This window comes from Mobula birostris, chromosome 1, assembly GCF_030028105.1.
Source record: "Mobula birostris isolate sMobBir1 chromosome 1, sMobBir1.hap1, whole genome shotgun sequence".
In the NCBI taxonomy this organism is placed as follows: Eukaryota; Metazoa; Chordata; class Chondrichthyes; order Myliobatiformes; family Myliobatidae; genus Mobula; species Mobula birostris.
Genome location: NC_092370.1, coordinates 5,744,528 through 5,759,739, shown reverse-complemented (window position 1 = coordinate 5,759,739; position 15,212 = coordinate 5,744,528). Strand labels below are relative to the sequence as shown.

The 15,212-nt window shown below is 43.0% G+C and overlaps 1 protein-coding gene across 2 annotated transcripts in view; it reads right to left on the bottom strand.

Moving 5' to 3' along the window:
• Positions 1-6,324: 6,324 nt before the first annotated feature.
• gem (GTP binding protein overexpressed in skeletal muscle) overlaps positions 6,325-15,212 on the bottom strand; it is a 47,271-nt gene continuing 38,383 nt past the window's right edge. For both annotated transcript variants that reach the window (XM_072251919.1, XM_072251912.1), the window contains exons 4-5: positions 12,646-12,850; positions 6,325-11,565 (exon numbers count right to left, since the gene is read on the bottom strand). In XM_072251919.1, the coding sequence (XP_072108020.1) occupies positions 11,288-11,565; positions 12,646-12,850 (483 nt within the window). In that variant the 3' untranslated portion in view covers positions 6,325-11,287. The remainder of the gene's footprint in view (positions 11,566-12,645; positions 12,851-15,212) is intronic.

Here is a 15,212-nt window from a genome sequence, read left to right as displayed (position 1 = left end):
AAAGAACATAGCAGCGTTCCCTGGATGAATTCCTGTATCGATCACTATTAGAGCTAATACACAGTTTCATAGTACTGTAGCAGTATTATTTTATTTGGGACTGCACTATGATGTACAATTGGGACAGGAGACTGTTGTTGAACAGTTTCTAACTCACATCAGTCATGTGCGCTTGTGTGACTGTAATACACAACCCCACACTTAGAGCGATCAGTTTTTAAATGGCGTCCATTGTGTGTCTTTGTGTTCAAAACCCACAGCCCACAGCTCAATAACTATGAGGAACTAATACACAGTTTTATAGTACTCTAGTAGAGTGTTGATAGTGATCTAATTTATTCTGTAAATACATAAACTGTTATTCAGCTAAGCAGTAGCTTATTTTCTATGCCTTTTAAACTATTACCATGAAAATTCAGGCTAATTAGTGCAGCCAGTTAATTGGGCCAAAATGTATTGGTCCTGATGTGCCCAAATTAACCGGAATCCACTGTACTGCCTTGAGATACATTTTCTTGCAGGCATTTACAGGAAAATAAAGAAATGTAATAGAATTTAAAACTATAAATAAATAAAAACTAACAAACAACCAATGTGCAAAAGGAGACAAATCTTGCAAAATATAGATATGGTCTGACACCAGTAGAGAACAGTCCCCTGGGAAGACAACATCGATGAAGCCCATGAGCGCAAGTTAACCAAGTATGCAGAATTAAGATCAGAGTGCAGATACAGAGGGTGGAATGTCTCATGCTATCCATTCGAAGTAGGCTGCCGTGGGTTTATTGCGTTCACTCTCCAGAAGTGGCTGCGTGACCTTGGCTTCACTAGAAGAGAGATCAAGTCAACCAGCAGGGCTGTAGCTGAGGCAGCAGAGAAAGGATCAGCATGGGTGTGGACCAAGTATGTCCAGAGGGGCAGATAGTCAGACAGTGTATACATATCTTGCAAACCCTTCAGTAGTTGCATAGGCACCTGAAGAACAGACTATCTGTTGGATGGAAGTGACCAACAACTCTGATAGAGGCAGATGCCAAGTTTTTAAGCTCACCAGTGGGAGGTGGTGCTTTAGCACTGCTGGCCCACCACCTCGAAGGAGTCTTGATCATAAGCGGGCCGAAACTCCCGAAGGCAGGTGGCAGATCAACTGATGATCCCACTGGTGATAGCACAGGACAGTTAACATCTTAGTCCACGTGTATTCTGTAACTAGGTGGTTACCAGGAGTGCGTTGCCTGGGGTGGTGGTAGGGGCTTCAGGAGGTGTTCAGACAGGCAGATGAATGTGAGGAGAATGGAAGGATATGGACATTGTGTAGGCAGAGGAGATTGACTCAGTTGGCCATTTGATTATTAATTCAATTGGTTTAGGGCAACACTGTGGGCTGAAGGGCCTGTTTCTGCCAGAATTGAACTCTGAACTCCAACGCCCTGAGCTGTAATAACATCACGCTAACCACTGTACTACCATGGCGCCCCAGTGATCATGCTCTATATCTAGATAGTTACACTGGCATATAGGTGTTCAGATATAACTAATACTGAGAACATGAGTTGTAGAGTCCTTGAAAATGAGTCTGTAGACTGTGGAATTAGAGCTGTGCTGAGTGAAGTTATATCTCCCCCTATTGCCCCTCCCCCTTGTACCCAGGCTGAGAAAAATCTAATTCCAGAAGATCTGAAGTTTCATTCCGAATCCTTCTTGGAAGAGAACGCTAAGCCACACTTAGTTACTGTATATAGTGTATATCTACTGTACAACTGTCTGCATCTTCAAACAGACAAATAAACCACTAAAAGTAAATAAATTCACAAAGATGAGAAAATCTGCAGAGGCTGGAAATCCAGAGCAACACGCACACAATACTGGAGGAACTCAGCAGGTCAGGCAGCATCTATGGAAAAGAGTAAACAGTCGATGTTTCTAGCTGAATAAACATGATAAATAAATTCAGTTCACATAGTTTGCTATAAAATTGACATTTCTTTATTTTCTGAATTGAAAAATAAGAAGCTGAAAAGTAATACTTTTATTCTTCTTTGGAATGCCACCTTGTAATTGCAACTTCACAATCAACATCAGTGTGACCAAAGAACTGACTGTGGACCTCAGGAAGGAGAAGTCAAGGAAGCACACACCTGTCCTCATTGAGAGGTCAGTGGTGGAAGGGGAAAGCAGCTCCAAGTTCCTCATCATCCACATCTCGGAGAATCTCTTGGGCCCCACATATTGATGCAATTACAGACAAGGCATGGAATTGGGTATACTTCATTAAGAGTTTGAGGACATTTGGTATGTCACCAATTTTTCCAGATGTACTGTGGAGAGTATTCAGATTGGTGGCATCAAAACCTGGGATGGAGGCTCCAATATCCTGGATTGCCAGAGGCTGGGATGGAGGCTCCAATATCCTGGATTGCCAGAGGCTGGGATGGAGGCTCCAATATCCTGGATTGCCAGAGGCTGGGATGGAGGCTCCAATATCCTGGATTGCCAGAGGCTGCAGAGACTTGTAGACTCAACCAGTTCCGTCATGGGCACAACCCTCCCCACCATCAAGAGGTGCTACCTCAGAAAGGCAGCATTAATCACTAAGAACCCTCACCACCCAGGACGTGTCGTCTTCTCACTACTACCACCAAGGAGGAGGTACAGGATCCTGAAGACACACACTCAACAATACAGGAACAGCTTCTTCCCCTCCACTATCAGATTTCTGAACGGACTATGAACACCACCTTACTATTCCTTTTTGCCACTATTTATTTCACTAATTATTTATCGTGATTAGTAGTAATCGTAGTAATTAATTTCCCTGGATATGAAACTCAGGGTGCTGCGGTGCTGTGTTCATTCCACACTGACGTACAGAGTGACTGTTGGACAATATCAAAGCAAAGTGAGGGAAGGCTCGAAGCTGCAGGAATGTGTTTTTTGAGAGAATAATGAAAACATTGTTGATGCACGGAGAAAAAAATGAGGAAGTGTTGTGAAAAGTCAGAATAAGAAGAGAGCTGATATCATCAATCAGTTCTGCTGAACGTCAACTGTACTCTTTTCCATAGATGCTGCCTGGCCTGCTGAGTTCCTCCTGCATTTTGTGTGTGTTGCTCGGATTCCCAGCACTGCAGATTTTTCTCTTGTTTATCATCAATCAGGAAGCGGCAGCTGGAATGTTTTGGGACATGTACTGAAGAAAGGGAAGCTCAAACATCTTGCAGTGACAGAAAAATTGATGCAAGAGAAAGTTGAGGTCGACAGTACATGACATTCATGAGTTACATCAAGGGATGGACAGGAAAAAGTTTTGAAGAGCTTATGAGAACTTCTCAGATTAAAGACAGATGGAAGCCCGTGATCGCCCATGTCACATGACAGGGCACAGAATGGTGATGATGTTGTAATTTTATGCTCTGCACTGTACTGTTGCCACAAAACCACATATTTCACATCATATAAACCATTGATAATAAATCTGATTCTAATTCTACTTAGAGATAACAGGTAATATTGGAAGTGTGTCAAAAGTTACAGGGAGAAGGCGGGAGAAGGCAGGAAAATGGGGTTTACGGGATAATAATACGGCTATGATGGAATGGTGGAGCAGACTCGATGGGTCGAATGGCCTTGTTCTGCTCCTATATCATGGTTTTATTATCTGATTGTCCTTCTGACCCAACAAGCCCGCACTGCCCAATTACAACCGTGTGACCAACAAACCAACTGACCTACACGTCTTTGGAATATGGGAGGAAACCAGAGCACCTGGAAGAGACCCACATGGTCACGGGGAGAACGCACAAACTCCTTACAGATAAGGATTGAACCTAGGTCACGGATGCTGTAATAGAGTCTGTGCGAAACTCTCTAACATAAGCATTGCAATAACTTATGCAGATGGGCTGTGGATATTTTCAGTGTGTGTCTAACCCCAGATATTTCATCTTGAAGGATCTGTCACCACTTCCTGCTAAATGCTTGAAGTAATGAGTTAGTTTTGGAGAGTTATATCGTGGTATCGTTATGACATTAAGTATAATATGACATGGAATGTTTAACAACACATTCTTAAATTACTCTTCACAAGGAACATGTGTTCTTAAAATCATTATATATCTTCCTTCGGGTGTTTAGATTCAGCCTGATGACTGAGTCATACAGCCACGGAGTGACAGAGAAATCATCATCATCATCATCATCATCATCAGGTACCATGCCCAGTTTGAGCTTTGACTGCCATGGTCCACACACTCCTGTTTCGGGTCAAGTGGATCAATTCATTGGTATTCATTTCCAGTTCTCTGGCTGCTGTCTCCATCATCATTTGTCTTTGCCTTCTTCTTGCTTTCTTCCCTTCAATCTTTCCCATAATTACCGTGCATTCTAACTCCTCTTTCCTAATCACATGTCCAATGAAGTTACGTTGCCTTTTCATGATCTCATACATTATTTCCCTTTGTGTTTGCTCTGTTCATGACATCCTCGTTAGATATTTGTTTCGTCCATGATAATCTGATGTCACCCAGCTTTCCTAAGTAGCAAGAGTTCTGTACTTGTTTTATGTCTTCCCCATTTATTCTTAGCCTGCAGATAGGATTCTCCTTCTTTTTGGATATCACCGTACATTCTGTCTTTTTGCAATTGATAGATAAACCCATTTTTGCACTTTCTTCAACAACTATATTAATTAAGTTTTGTAGTTCTTTCTCCGTACTTGCAATTAACACAGTGTCATCTGCGTATCTGAAATTATTGATGTTTTCACCGCCAACTTTGATTCCCAAGATATCTCTTATTTTTTGTAATATTGTTTCACTGTACACATTAAACAAATCAGGGGAGAAAACACACCCTTGTCTAACGCCTCTCTTGATTTTCGTAAACTGACTCACTTCTCCGTCTATTCTTACAGCGGCAGTTTGTTCCCAGTACAAAGAGCTACAGCACAGAAACAGGCCCTTTGGCCCATCTGATCTGTGCCTACTCCCATCAGCCTGCACCAGGACCATAGCCCTCCATACCCCTACCTTTCTAAACTTCTCTGAAACGTTGAAATCAAGCTCATGTGCATCACTCGTGCTGGTGGCTCATTGCGCATTCTCAACACCCTCTGTGAGGGAGTTTCCCCTCATGGTCCCCTTATACCTTTCACCTTTCACCCGTAACCCATGACTCTGGTTGTAGTCCCACCCAACCTCAATGAAAAAAGCCTGCTTACAGTTACCCTATCTATACCCCTCGTAATTTTGTCTACCTCCATCAAATCCCCCCTCAATCTTCTATGTTCTAAGAAATAAAGTCCTAACCTATTCAATCTTTCTTTATAACTCAGATCCTCCAGACCAAGCAACATACTTGTAAATTTTCTCTGTACTCTTTCAACCTTATTTACATTGTTCCTGTAGGTAGGTGACCAAGCCTGCACACAATACTCCAAATTAGGCCTCACCAACATCTTATACAACTTCAACATAACATCTCATCTTCTGTACTTAGTACTTTGTCCCATGAAGGCCAATGTGCCAAAAGCTTTCTTTATGGCCCTATCTACCTGTGACACCACTTTCAATGAATTATGGACCCCCATTCCCAGATTGGTTACATTGAGACCTTGCTGTTACCTCTTGAAGTTATAGATGTTGTTCATTTTATAATGAAAATCGTTGTTGCTGATCAGATTTCCATCATGTTCACGTCAAGTACAGGTGTGTGTCTGTGTAGGTGTGGATATGAGTATCTAGGTGTGTAGTCTGTGAATGTGTGGATATGAGTGTGTGTAATTGGGTTAGTGTGTGTGGGGGGTTGTATATGCATGTGCGTATGTGAGAGTGTGGGTGGGTGTATGTGAATGTGTGTGAGTGTGTGTGTGTGTATGAGTGTGTGTGGATGGGTGTGTGTGGATGTGTGTGAATGTGTGTGTGTGAGTGTGCATGTGTGTGAGTGATTGTGAGAGAGAATATGTGTGAGCATGCGTGGGTACGAGTGTGTTTGTGTGAGAGAGTGTCTGTGTGTGCATGTACGGGTATGTGTGGGTGTTTGTGAGTGTGTGTGCGTGAGTGTGAGTGAGTGTGAGTGGGAATGGGTGGTGTGTGTGTCTGTGTATGAGAGAGAGAGAGAGAGAGAGAATAAATATTGAGAACATGAGATGCAGGGTCCCTGAAACTGGTCCATTGGCTGTGGGAACAGAAACAGTTCATTGTTGTTGTGAGTGAAGCTGAGTGAAGAAGGTGATGGGGCTTAAGAAGAAGAGACGCCCTTGGCCTTCTCTGGATCAAAGTCAAAGAACATCAAGAATGCACAAGTCAAACAGTTTAAGATTCATGATATTTTTTATTAAATATCTGAATATTGTCATTTTGAATGCATATTTGAACGATTTAAAGAATATTCCAGTATAAACAATAAACCATATACTTTGTCATCGAATAGTGCTGTATAAAATATTAAACATATATTATGTCACCGCTTAGAGGAAGATCCTGAACCTGAGAAATAAGATTTAACAATTTTCTTTACAAATTGTGACTTCAGAGCTGCAGAATAGGGGCCAATTTCACAAAAACACCAGAGTTTCTGCAGATCCACAGCAACGCACACAAGAAGCTGGAGGAACTCAGCAGGTCAGGCAGCATCTATGGAAATGAATAAACAGTCGACATTTCAGGCGAGACCCTTCACCAGGACTGGAAAGGTGGGGGGAATAAGCCAGTATAAGAAAGTTGGGGGGGAGAGGAGAAGGAAGACAATCTCAAAGGTGATAGGCGAAGCCAGGTGGGTGAGGGAGGAGGAATGAAGTTAAGAGCTGGGAGGTGATAGATGGAAAAGGTAAAGGGCTGAAGAAGAAATGTGATAGGAGAGGAGAGTGGACCATGGGAGAAAGGGAAAGAGGAGGGGCACCACGGGGAGGTGATAGGCAGGTGAGGAGAAGAGAAAAGAAGCCAGAGTGGGGAATAGAAGAAGAGAAAAGGGAGAGGGGAAAAGGAAAAAAGAAAATGTCGACCGTTTACCCCACTCCATGGATGCTGCCTAACCTGCTGAGTTCTTCCAGCATTTGTGCGTATTACTCTGGATTTCTAGCATCTACAGAATCTCTGGTGTTAATTCACACGTTAATATTGAACGTTTCATAACAGAGTTATAAGTGACACACACAAAAAACGTTGGAGGAACTCAGCAGGTCAGGCAGCAGCTAAGGAAGTGAATTAACAGTCAACGTTTTAGGCCGAAACCCTTCATCAGGACTGAAACGGAAGGGGGAAGAGGCCAGAATGTTGGGGGAGGGGAAATCTGAATCTGTATCAGTGTTAATCAGGTGAATCTGTGGAATTCATTGCCACCGACGGCTGTGGAGGCCAAATCATCGGGTATACTTAAGGCAGAAGTTGAAAGATTCTTGATTGGTCAGGGCATGAAGGGATACGGAGAGGAGGCAGGAGATTGGGGCTGAGAAGGAAAATGGATCAGCCAAGACGAAAGTGGTGAAGCAGACTCGATGGGCCAAATGGCCTAATTCTGCTCCTATATCTTATGGCCTTAATACCACTAGCATATATTCTGAAGTTTGTTGTTTTGTGGCAGCAGTACAATATGTAACAATAAAATGTACAAATTACAATTAGAAGTATACAAATTAAAAATTAAACAAGCAGTGCAAGGAGAGAGTAAAAAAAGGGAAAAGGAGTACAAACGTGCGGGTGATAGGTGAAGCCAGGTGAGAGGGAAGGTATGTGGATGTGGGAGGGGGTTGGGTGACTGGTTTCAAAGATAGATTATAACATTCATTCAAAGTCACACCTATACTTCATATTTTTACTTAAGTATTTCCAGGTGAAGAATTATGTTGAAAAATAATTATAAATAGGGAATTATCTCAAATAAATTGATCTGTGGTTTTTACCAAAAATTTTTACTGCAATACATTAACCAACTGCTTCATTCTTTTCTGTCATGAATTTTCTGTCATGTTAATCATCAGAATGCTTTTAATAACACTGTTGTTCTTTCTGCATTTCCCAAAATGATTTGTGATTGACTTCACTGTGCAGAATCACCATTGGTCTTTAATACAGTCAGTGGCCACTTCATTACACCTGTACACCTGCTCGTTAATGCAAATATCTAACCAGCCAATCATTTGGCAGCAACTCAATGCATAAAAGCATGCAGGCATGGTCACGAGGTTCAGTTGTTGTTCAGACCAAACATCAGAATGGGGAAGAAATGTGATCCAAGTGACTTTGAATGATTGTTGGTACCAGATAGGGTGGTTTGAGTATCACAGAAACTGCTGATCTGGAATTTTAATGCACAACAATCTCTAGAGTTTACAGAGAATGGTGTGAAAATCAGAAATAAACTCCAGTGAGCGGCAGTCCTGTGGGTGAAGCAGCTTGTTAATGAGAGGTCAGAGGAGAATGGCAAGACTGGGTCAAGCTGGCAGTAACTTACGTAACCACACCTTACAACAGTGGTGCACAGAAAAGCATCTCTGAATGCACAATATGTTGAACTTTGAAGTGGATGGGCTTCATCAGAGGGAGACCACGAACATACACTCAGCGGCCACTTTGTTAGATACAGGAGGTACCAAATAAAGTGGCCATTGAGTGTAGGTGACTTGAAGATATGCACTTAGTTTGATCCACGTTGCCTCTCATTTCAAAAGGAGGAACCTAATAAAGTGGCCACTGAGTGAGTATTAGCTGGCTGTAACTCATACACTGTTCATATCCAACCAATCAAAAACTTATTTAAATTTATCTGATTATGGTATGTATCCAGACAAAATATGAATTAAGTTCGCCTAGAGCAGAGGCAAGAAAATCTGGATGTGCCTTAAATTAACAATTTTGTTCCACCACCAAAGGACAGAGCTGGTAACATCTCCCACCAAATGTCCAGATTTATCTTGTAATCACCAACTTCAAAGCAGCTTCTCCCCTCAGGCTGAGAGATGAATGAATGCACTGGCGAGGTCTCCTCCCTAGGATAGTGAGCTGTTTACCATTTACCTCTGCTGCGCACTACATGCTCTTTGAAGTATACTTCATTAACTTATTTGGGGTAATATTTTGTTTCATGTGCTGTGTGTGATACATGTTTTGTGGGAGCACTGTGGTCCGGAGGAACATTGTATAAATGTGCAGTCAGATGACAATAAACTTGAACTTGGCCTTGAAGATTGCAAAATGTTTAATTTTCAGTGTTGTTATTCAGCCTTCACTATGAAAACACAAAGTCAAAATGGATAAATGACTAATAAAATTCACTCATTAAGTATTCTTAATAAAAGCTCAGCAGCAAGTTCAAACAAGCAGTGAACTTTAATGGGATTATCATTCTGTAAACTGAATATTTGCCAGACCTGCACAGGCAGACTACTCCCAAGTTCCACCCAGCTAACAGGAGTCACCTGCCACTCATTTCCAACTCGTCACCTGCAACCTATCTAAACCCAGCTCTCATCCGCAGCCCCTGTTCACTCATCGGACCATCCAGCCTTGTTGACTTGTGTTCTTTCTTGTTTTGTGGCCCCTCGCAGCTTGTTATTTTGTAGTTTATTAGTAAAGTGATAGCTTAAATGTCTCTGTTGCTCTACATTTGGGTCAAGCCTCCTCTACATTTCCTGAACAGTATTTTGGGAAATCAGAATTTATTTCTCTTGTTGGCCCCCATTAGGCCAACTGGAAAACAGCTGTTTTAACAGACTTGCATATTGCAATATACACAAAAATATAGATTCAAAGTACAAGCTTGCACACTGTACACAAAGTTATAAATTGAAGTTCATCATAAAATAACTAAACATTATTTTGCTTAAAAATAGATTATAATCAGAAAATTCCATCTTAAATACAAAATTTTGTCCACAATAATATTAATCATACTAAAAAGACTTTTGGTTAAATTGTTTATAATAAATGCACAAAACCTTCCTGGAAAAATATATATTAAAAATACAGGCAGAATAATAGTTTGGCATGAACTAGATGGGCTGAAGGGCCTGCTTCTTTGCTGTAGTGCTCTGTGCCTCAATGATTCTATGTGAAAATATATGATAGTTACAATTAAAAATTATTTGAAAGAGAGAGTTCAGAAAAATGCTGGGTTATTCAAATTAGTTCTTCATACAAATATAATTCATTCATATTAAGTGGAATTCAATCTCATACGCTCCACATACACATTAAATAGAATATAATCTCAATTATAGCAGTGATAAACTGGATAATTAATGAGACAGAGTCATATAGCTCCACCACAGAAACAGGTTATTCAGCCCATCTAGTCCATGCTGATCTGTTACCCACACCAGGACCATGCGGTATGCCTTCATACTCCTCCATGGACATGTATCCAAAGATGGAGAGTGTTTTTGAAGAACAGTGTCATAGCTCTACAGCACATAAACAGGCCCTTTGGCCCATCTAGTCAATGCTGATCTGTTACCCACATCTGAACCATAAGCCTTCATACCCCTCCCTAGACATGCAGCCAAAGATGAAGGAGAGTATTTTTGAAGGACAGCACGTCAGAATGTTTGTGTGTTAAATTAAAAGATCCATCCCATTTCCCGTTCCAGTTCTACACCTGAGCCACTGGAGATCAAGTAAAAGATATTGATTTGTTCAAGTTTGAGTGATAGGATGACTGGTTATCAATTATAGATCAATGTAGGGACAACATCCCTGAGAGACCTTGAAACAAATTCCTTACCCACCTTATCCACCTGCAGAGTAGGAGAAACAGGGGAGATTTGATAGGGGTATACAAAATTATGAGGGGTATAGATAGGGTAAACGGAAGTAGGCTTATTCCACTGAGGTTGGGTGGGACTTCAACTAGAGGTCATAGGTTAAGGGTGAAAGGTAAAATGTTTCAGGGGAAGATGAGGGGGAGCTTCTTTACTCAGAGTGTGGTGAGAGTGTGGAATGAGCTGTCAGGACAAGTGGCGCATGTGGGTTCGATTGCAGCATTTTAAGAGAAATTTGGATAGGTAGAGTACATGTATAAGAGGGGTATGGAGGGCAATGGTCAAGGTCAAAGGACTAGGCAGAGAAACAGTTTGGCACAGGCTAGATGGGCTGAATGGTCTGTTTCCGTGATGTAATGTCCTATGACCAATACTCACAGAGAAGTTGTGTTCTTATGAATTCTGTCACAACGCAAATTCGACACAACTGTAAACCAACTGAGTCCAAGTATATAATCTAATATAGATCGATTAACCAAACTCTTCACTATAATAGTCTGATGTCACCATTTTAACTATGGCCATCCATATTTTTTATAGCACAGAAAGATCGTGGCAAGATTTTGATCGAACTTTATAAGCCATCTTTTTATTGTTTTTTGCTACCAGTCTATCCAAAAAGCGCCGGGCCCTCCTCGGAAAGCTCTCCCGCCTTTTGTACTGGGCCATCCGCCGATCATTCACTTCCTTGCTGTCCCTCCGGAGCCTGACCTGCCGCACAATTCCTTCGAAGAGCTCCTGCACGTTATGCTGAACTGCAGCTGAGGTCTCGATGAACTTGCAGTCGAAAACAACGGCGCAGGATCGCCCCTCTGCAGATGGGAAAAGAGATTGAAGCTACACATAACATGTCTTCCGAGCAGAGTCAAAAAACACAGAACTGCAACAATATTTTAAGGAGGAAAGGTTGGGAAATTTCTGACCTTTGAATTTTCTTTTAGAGATGCAGCGCGATAACAAGCCCTTACAGCCCAGTGTGCCCACTCCACCAAATTACACCCACCTGACCGATGAACCTACTAACTGGTACGTCTTTGGACTGTGGGAGGAAACCAGAGCACCCGGAGGAAACCCACACGGTCACAGGGAGAACGAGTCACAGTACAAACCCCTTACTGGGAGTGGCGGGAATTGAACCGGAGCTGCTTACACTGTAAACCACACCCCCAGTTGTGACACAAGACGCTTATGACAGGTATTAATGAGGAAACAACACCTCAGATCATAAAGGATCCCACCAACCTTGCTCATGGACTGTTTGTCCCATTCCCATCAGGAAGGAGGCTACGTAACACCCATGTCAGGACTGGAGCACTCTGTTGGCGGGGGGGGGGGGGGGGTTGACCATGGATGCTGCCTTTGTGCAAGCCAAGGCTGTATGACATGGAGGGCAAGCTGTTACCTATGCAGCACACTTCTCATCTGATCAGCCCAGAGGAACGTCAGACCAAAGTAGTTTGGCTCCAGCAGCTCGGCAGGAGATGCCAGTCAGCGTTGAACTCAACATCGGACTGCCTTGGAAACTCCAGCTCTGGATTTTTCCCCAGCGTTCACTCCTGAAGCCAACCCCGAGTGGGTATAGCTCCAAAGCAGCAGAGGTTTAAGATCAGAGTTTTCCCTCTCCTAGATGAGCTGCCGACCACTGCTGACAAATACCATCTACCCAAAGCAAAAGGTTTTAAGGCAGCAGTACCCTGCCTTTACCCCTTCTCCTGTCAGTAGAAACGGTACCACTGGACTTGGTAACTAAGCCAGATGTGAAGGCCAGGAGCTGGACAGCTGTCAGAGGCTATCTGAGATGCACATCATTGGGAGCGTTTAATAGCTAGTGGGAGCTCGTCCCCACTACCATCCCAGCTACAACAACCTTAGGGAACCGAGGAGAAACATACCTGCCACTGATACCTCCCGACATCGCACAAGATCACATTTATTCCCAACTAGTATAATTGGAATATCCTCAGCCTGCCGCGTCCTCCGGAGCTGAATACGAAGCTCGGACGCTTTCTCAAAACTTGCTCTGTCTGTGATGGAGTAGACGATGAGATAAGCGTCGCCAATCTGCATACAGTGATCCTGCACCCAGCTGTCTTCATCCTGCCAAGCACAGATTGAGATGAGAAAAATCAAAATCAATCCTATTTCTGAACAGAAAAACCATCATGTTCCATTTTACTTTACATCATGTTCAACTACAGTGCCATATGCCAGAGAAGATAACTGAATACTCAGTAGGAAAGTCCACAGAGCAGAAACTGCATCAGTCTGATTTCAAACACAAGAGATTCTGATTTTCCTCTTTTAATGTCTCTTTTCCCCTTTTCAAAGTGGGTGGGATCCTGTCAGAGTCCATGATCTACAGCTGCACTCAAACTGCAGCTCTTCACGGGCAGCGGGCTCCCGCTCTCAGGACTCGTCAGGCGGCCTGGCGTTTTTGATATCTCTGGGTGCAGCCTGGAAGAGGTGCACCTGCGGGGTGCAGCCCTGTGGATGACCTGGTTCCTCACCAGTGCTGCCAACTGACACATCAAGGCAGCAGTGCATGTTGCTGTCGAAAGAAGACCCTCGGACCCTGGGAGCTCGAACAAGCCAAGCAGCAGATTGTAACATCGGAACAGCGAGCTGTTGGTCTCCCCCCTCGTTTGCTGCAGGAGTGATATCTCTTTCTACCTTGTTAGCGAGAGAGAGAGAGAGCCTGTGGGATGTTGAAATGTTGGGATGGACAGTAGTTCCTGATAGTCTCTAGATCGTGGTCGCTGGGAGCTTTGTTATTGCATGGAGCTGGAGCAAATGGGGGAGTGGGGTCTTTAGGGTTCTAATTTTCTTCTGTCATTCATTCTTCGGGGATTTTCCTTCTGTTTTGTGGATGTCTGTGAAGAGTAAGAATCTCAGGTTGCGTACTGTATACATTCTCTGATATTAAACTGGACCATTGACATGCAGGAGCAACTCAGCAGGTTAGCCAGCATCTTGGAGAGGAATAAACGGCCAACATTTTGGACTAAGATCCTTCAACAGGATCATCTGCATCTGCAGAATGTAAACACAAGAGATTCTGCAGATGCTGGAAATCCAGAGCAACCCACACAAAATGCTGGAGGAACTCAGCAGGGCAGGCAGCATCTATGGAGAGGAGTAAAGAGTCAACAATTCAGCCAAGACCATTCTTCAGGACCGGTTTTGAAGCTACAGAAGGTTTACACCAACAAATTTCAACAAGTTCATTCCAACATCCACGCACAATTCCAGTATGCAATTTCTTAAATGATCACTCCGGGTCCCACACAGTGCAAAACTATATTACACAGTACAGTTTACAGGCTTGTCTTCTTTTATTTTGGGCCCCTTACCTAAGAAAGGAAATGCTAGCACCTCACCTGCCCACCTCCTTCCTTTTTCCTATGGTCCACTATCCTCTCCTGTCAAATTCTTTCTTCTTCAGCACTTTACCTCTTTCCCTGTCACCTCCAGCTTCTTATCTCATTCCCCTTCCCCAACCCACCCATCTTCCCCCTCACCTGGTATCGCCTCTCACTAGCTAGTTTGTACTTCCTCCCTTCCCCCACCTTCTTATTCTGGCTTCTTCCCTCTTCATTTCCAGTCCTGGTGAAGATCTGAGATGTTGACTGTTTATTCATTTCCATAGATGCTGCCTGACCTGCTGAGTTCCTCCAGCATTTTGTGTGTGTTGCTCTTGGACTGATTTACTCAATTAATCTTTTCCATTGTAAAAATTCATAAAACTCTTTGACTCTCCCACTTTCTTATTCTAGCGTCTTCTCCCATCCTTTCCAGTTCTGACGAAGAGCCTCAAACTGAAACATTGATTGTTGAAGGATGTTTCCTTTGGTGGGTCAGTCTAAGACCAGAGGAGGCAGCCTCAGAATAGAGGGGGGTCCTTTTAGAACGGAGATGAGGAGGAATTTCTTTAACCAGAGAGTGGTGAATCTGTGGAATTTATTGCCACAGGCAGCTGTGGAGGCCACATCTTTATGTATATTTAAGGCTGAGGTTGATAGATTCTTGATTGCTCAGGGCATGAAGGGAAATGGGGAGAAGGCAGGAGATTGGGGCTGAGGGGGAAATGGATCAGCCATGATGAAATGGTGGAGCAAACCCAATGGGTCAAATGGCCTAATTCTGCTCCTATAGCTTATGGTCTTAGCTATTTCCCCTCTACAGATGCTGCCTGACCTGCTGAGTTCTTCCAGCATTTGTGTGCGTTGGTCTGGATTTCCAGAATGTCTTATGTTTAAACTCCTGGTGTAAACTTTGTAAAAGAGAATGTGGTGAATAAACTCTTCCCAGGCTTCCAACCAGGCACAGGTATCAATTGTAACCATTTTGAAGACAAATTCTGCCATTTTCTTGGCAGAACTGTACTGTTTTCCATCAATGATGCCTGGCCTGCTAAGTTTCTCCAGCATTTTGTGTGTGTTGCTTGGATTTCCAGCATCTG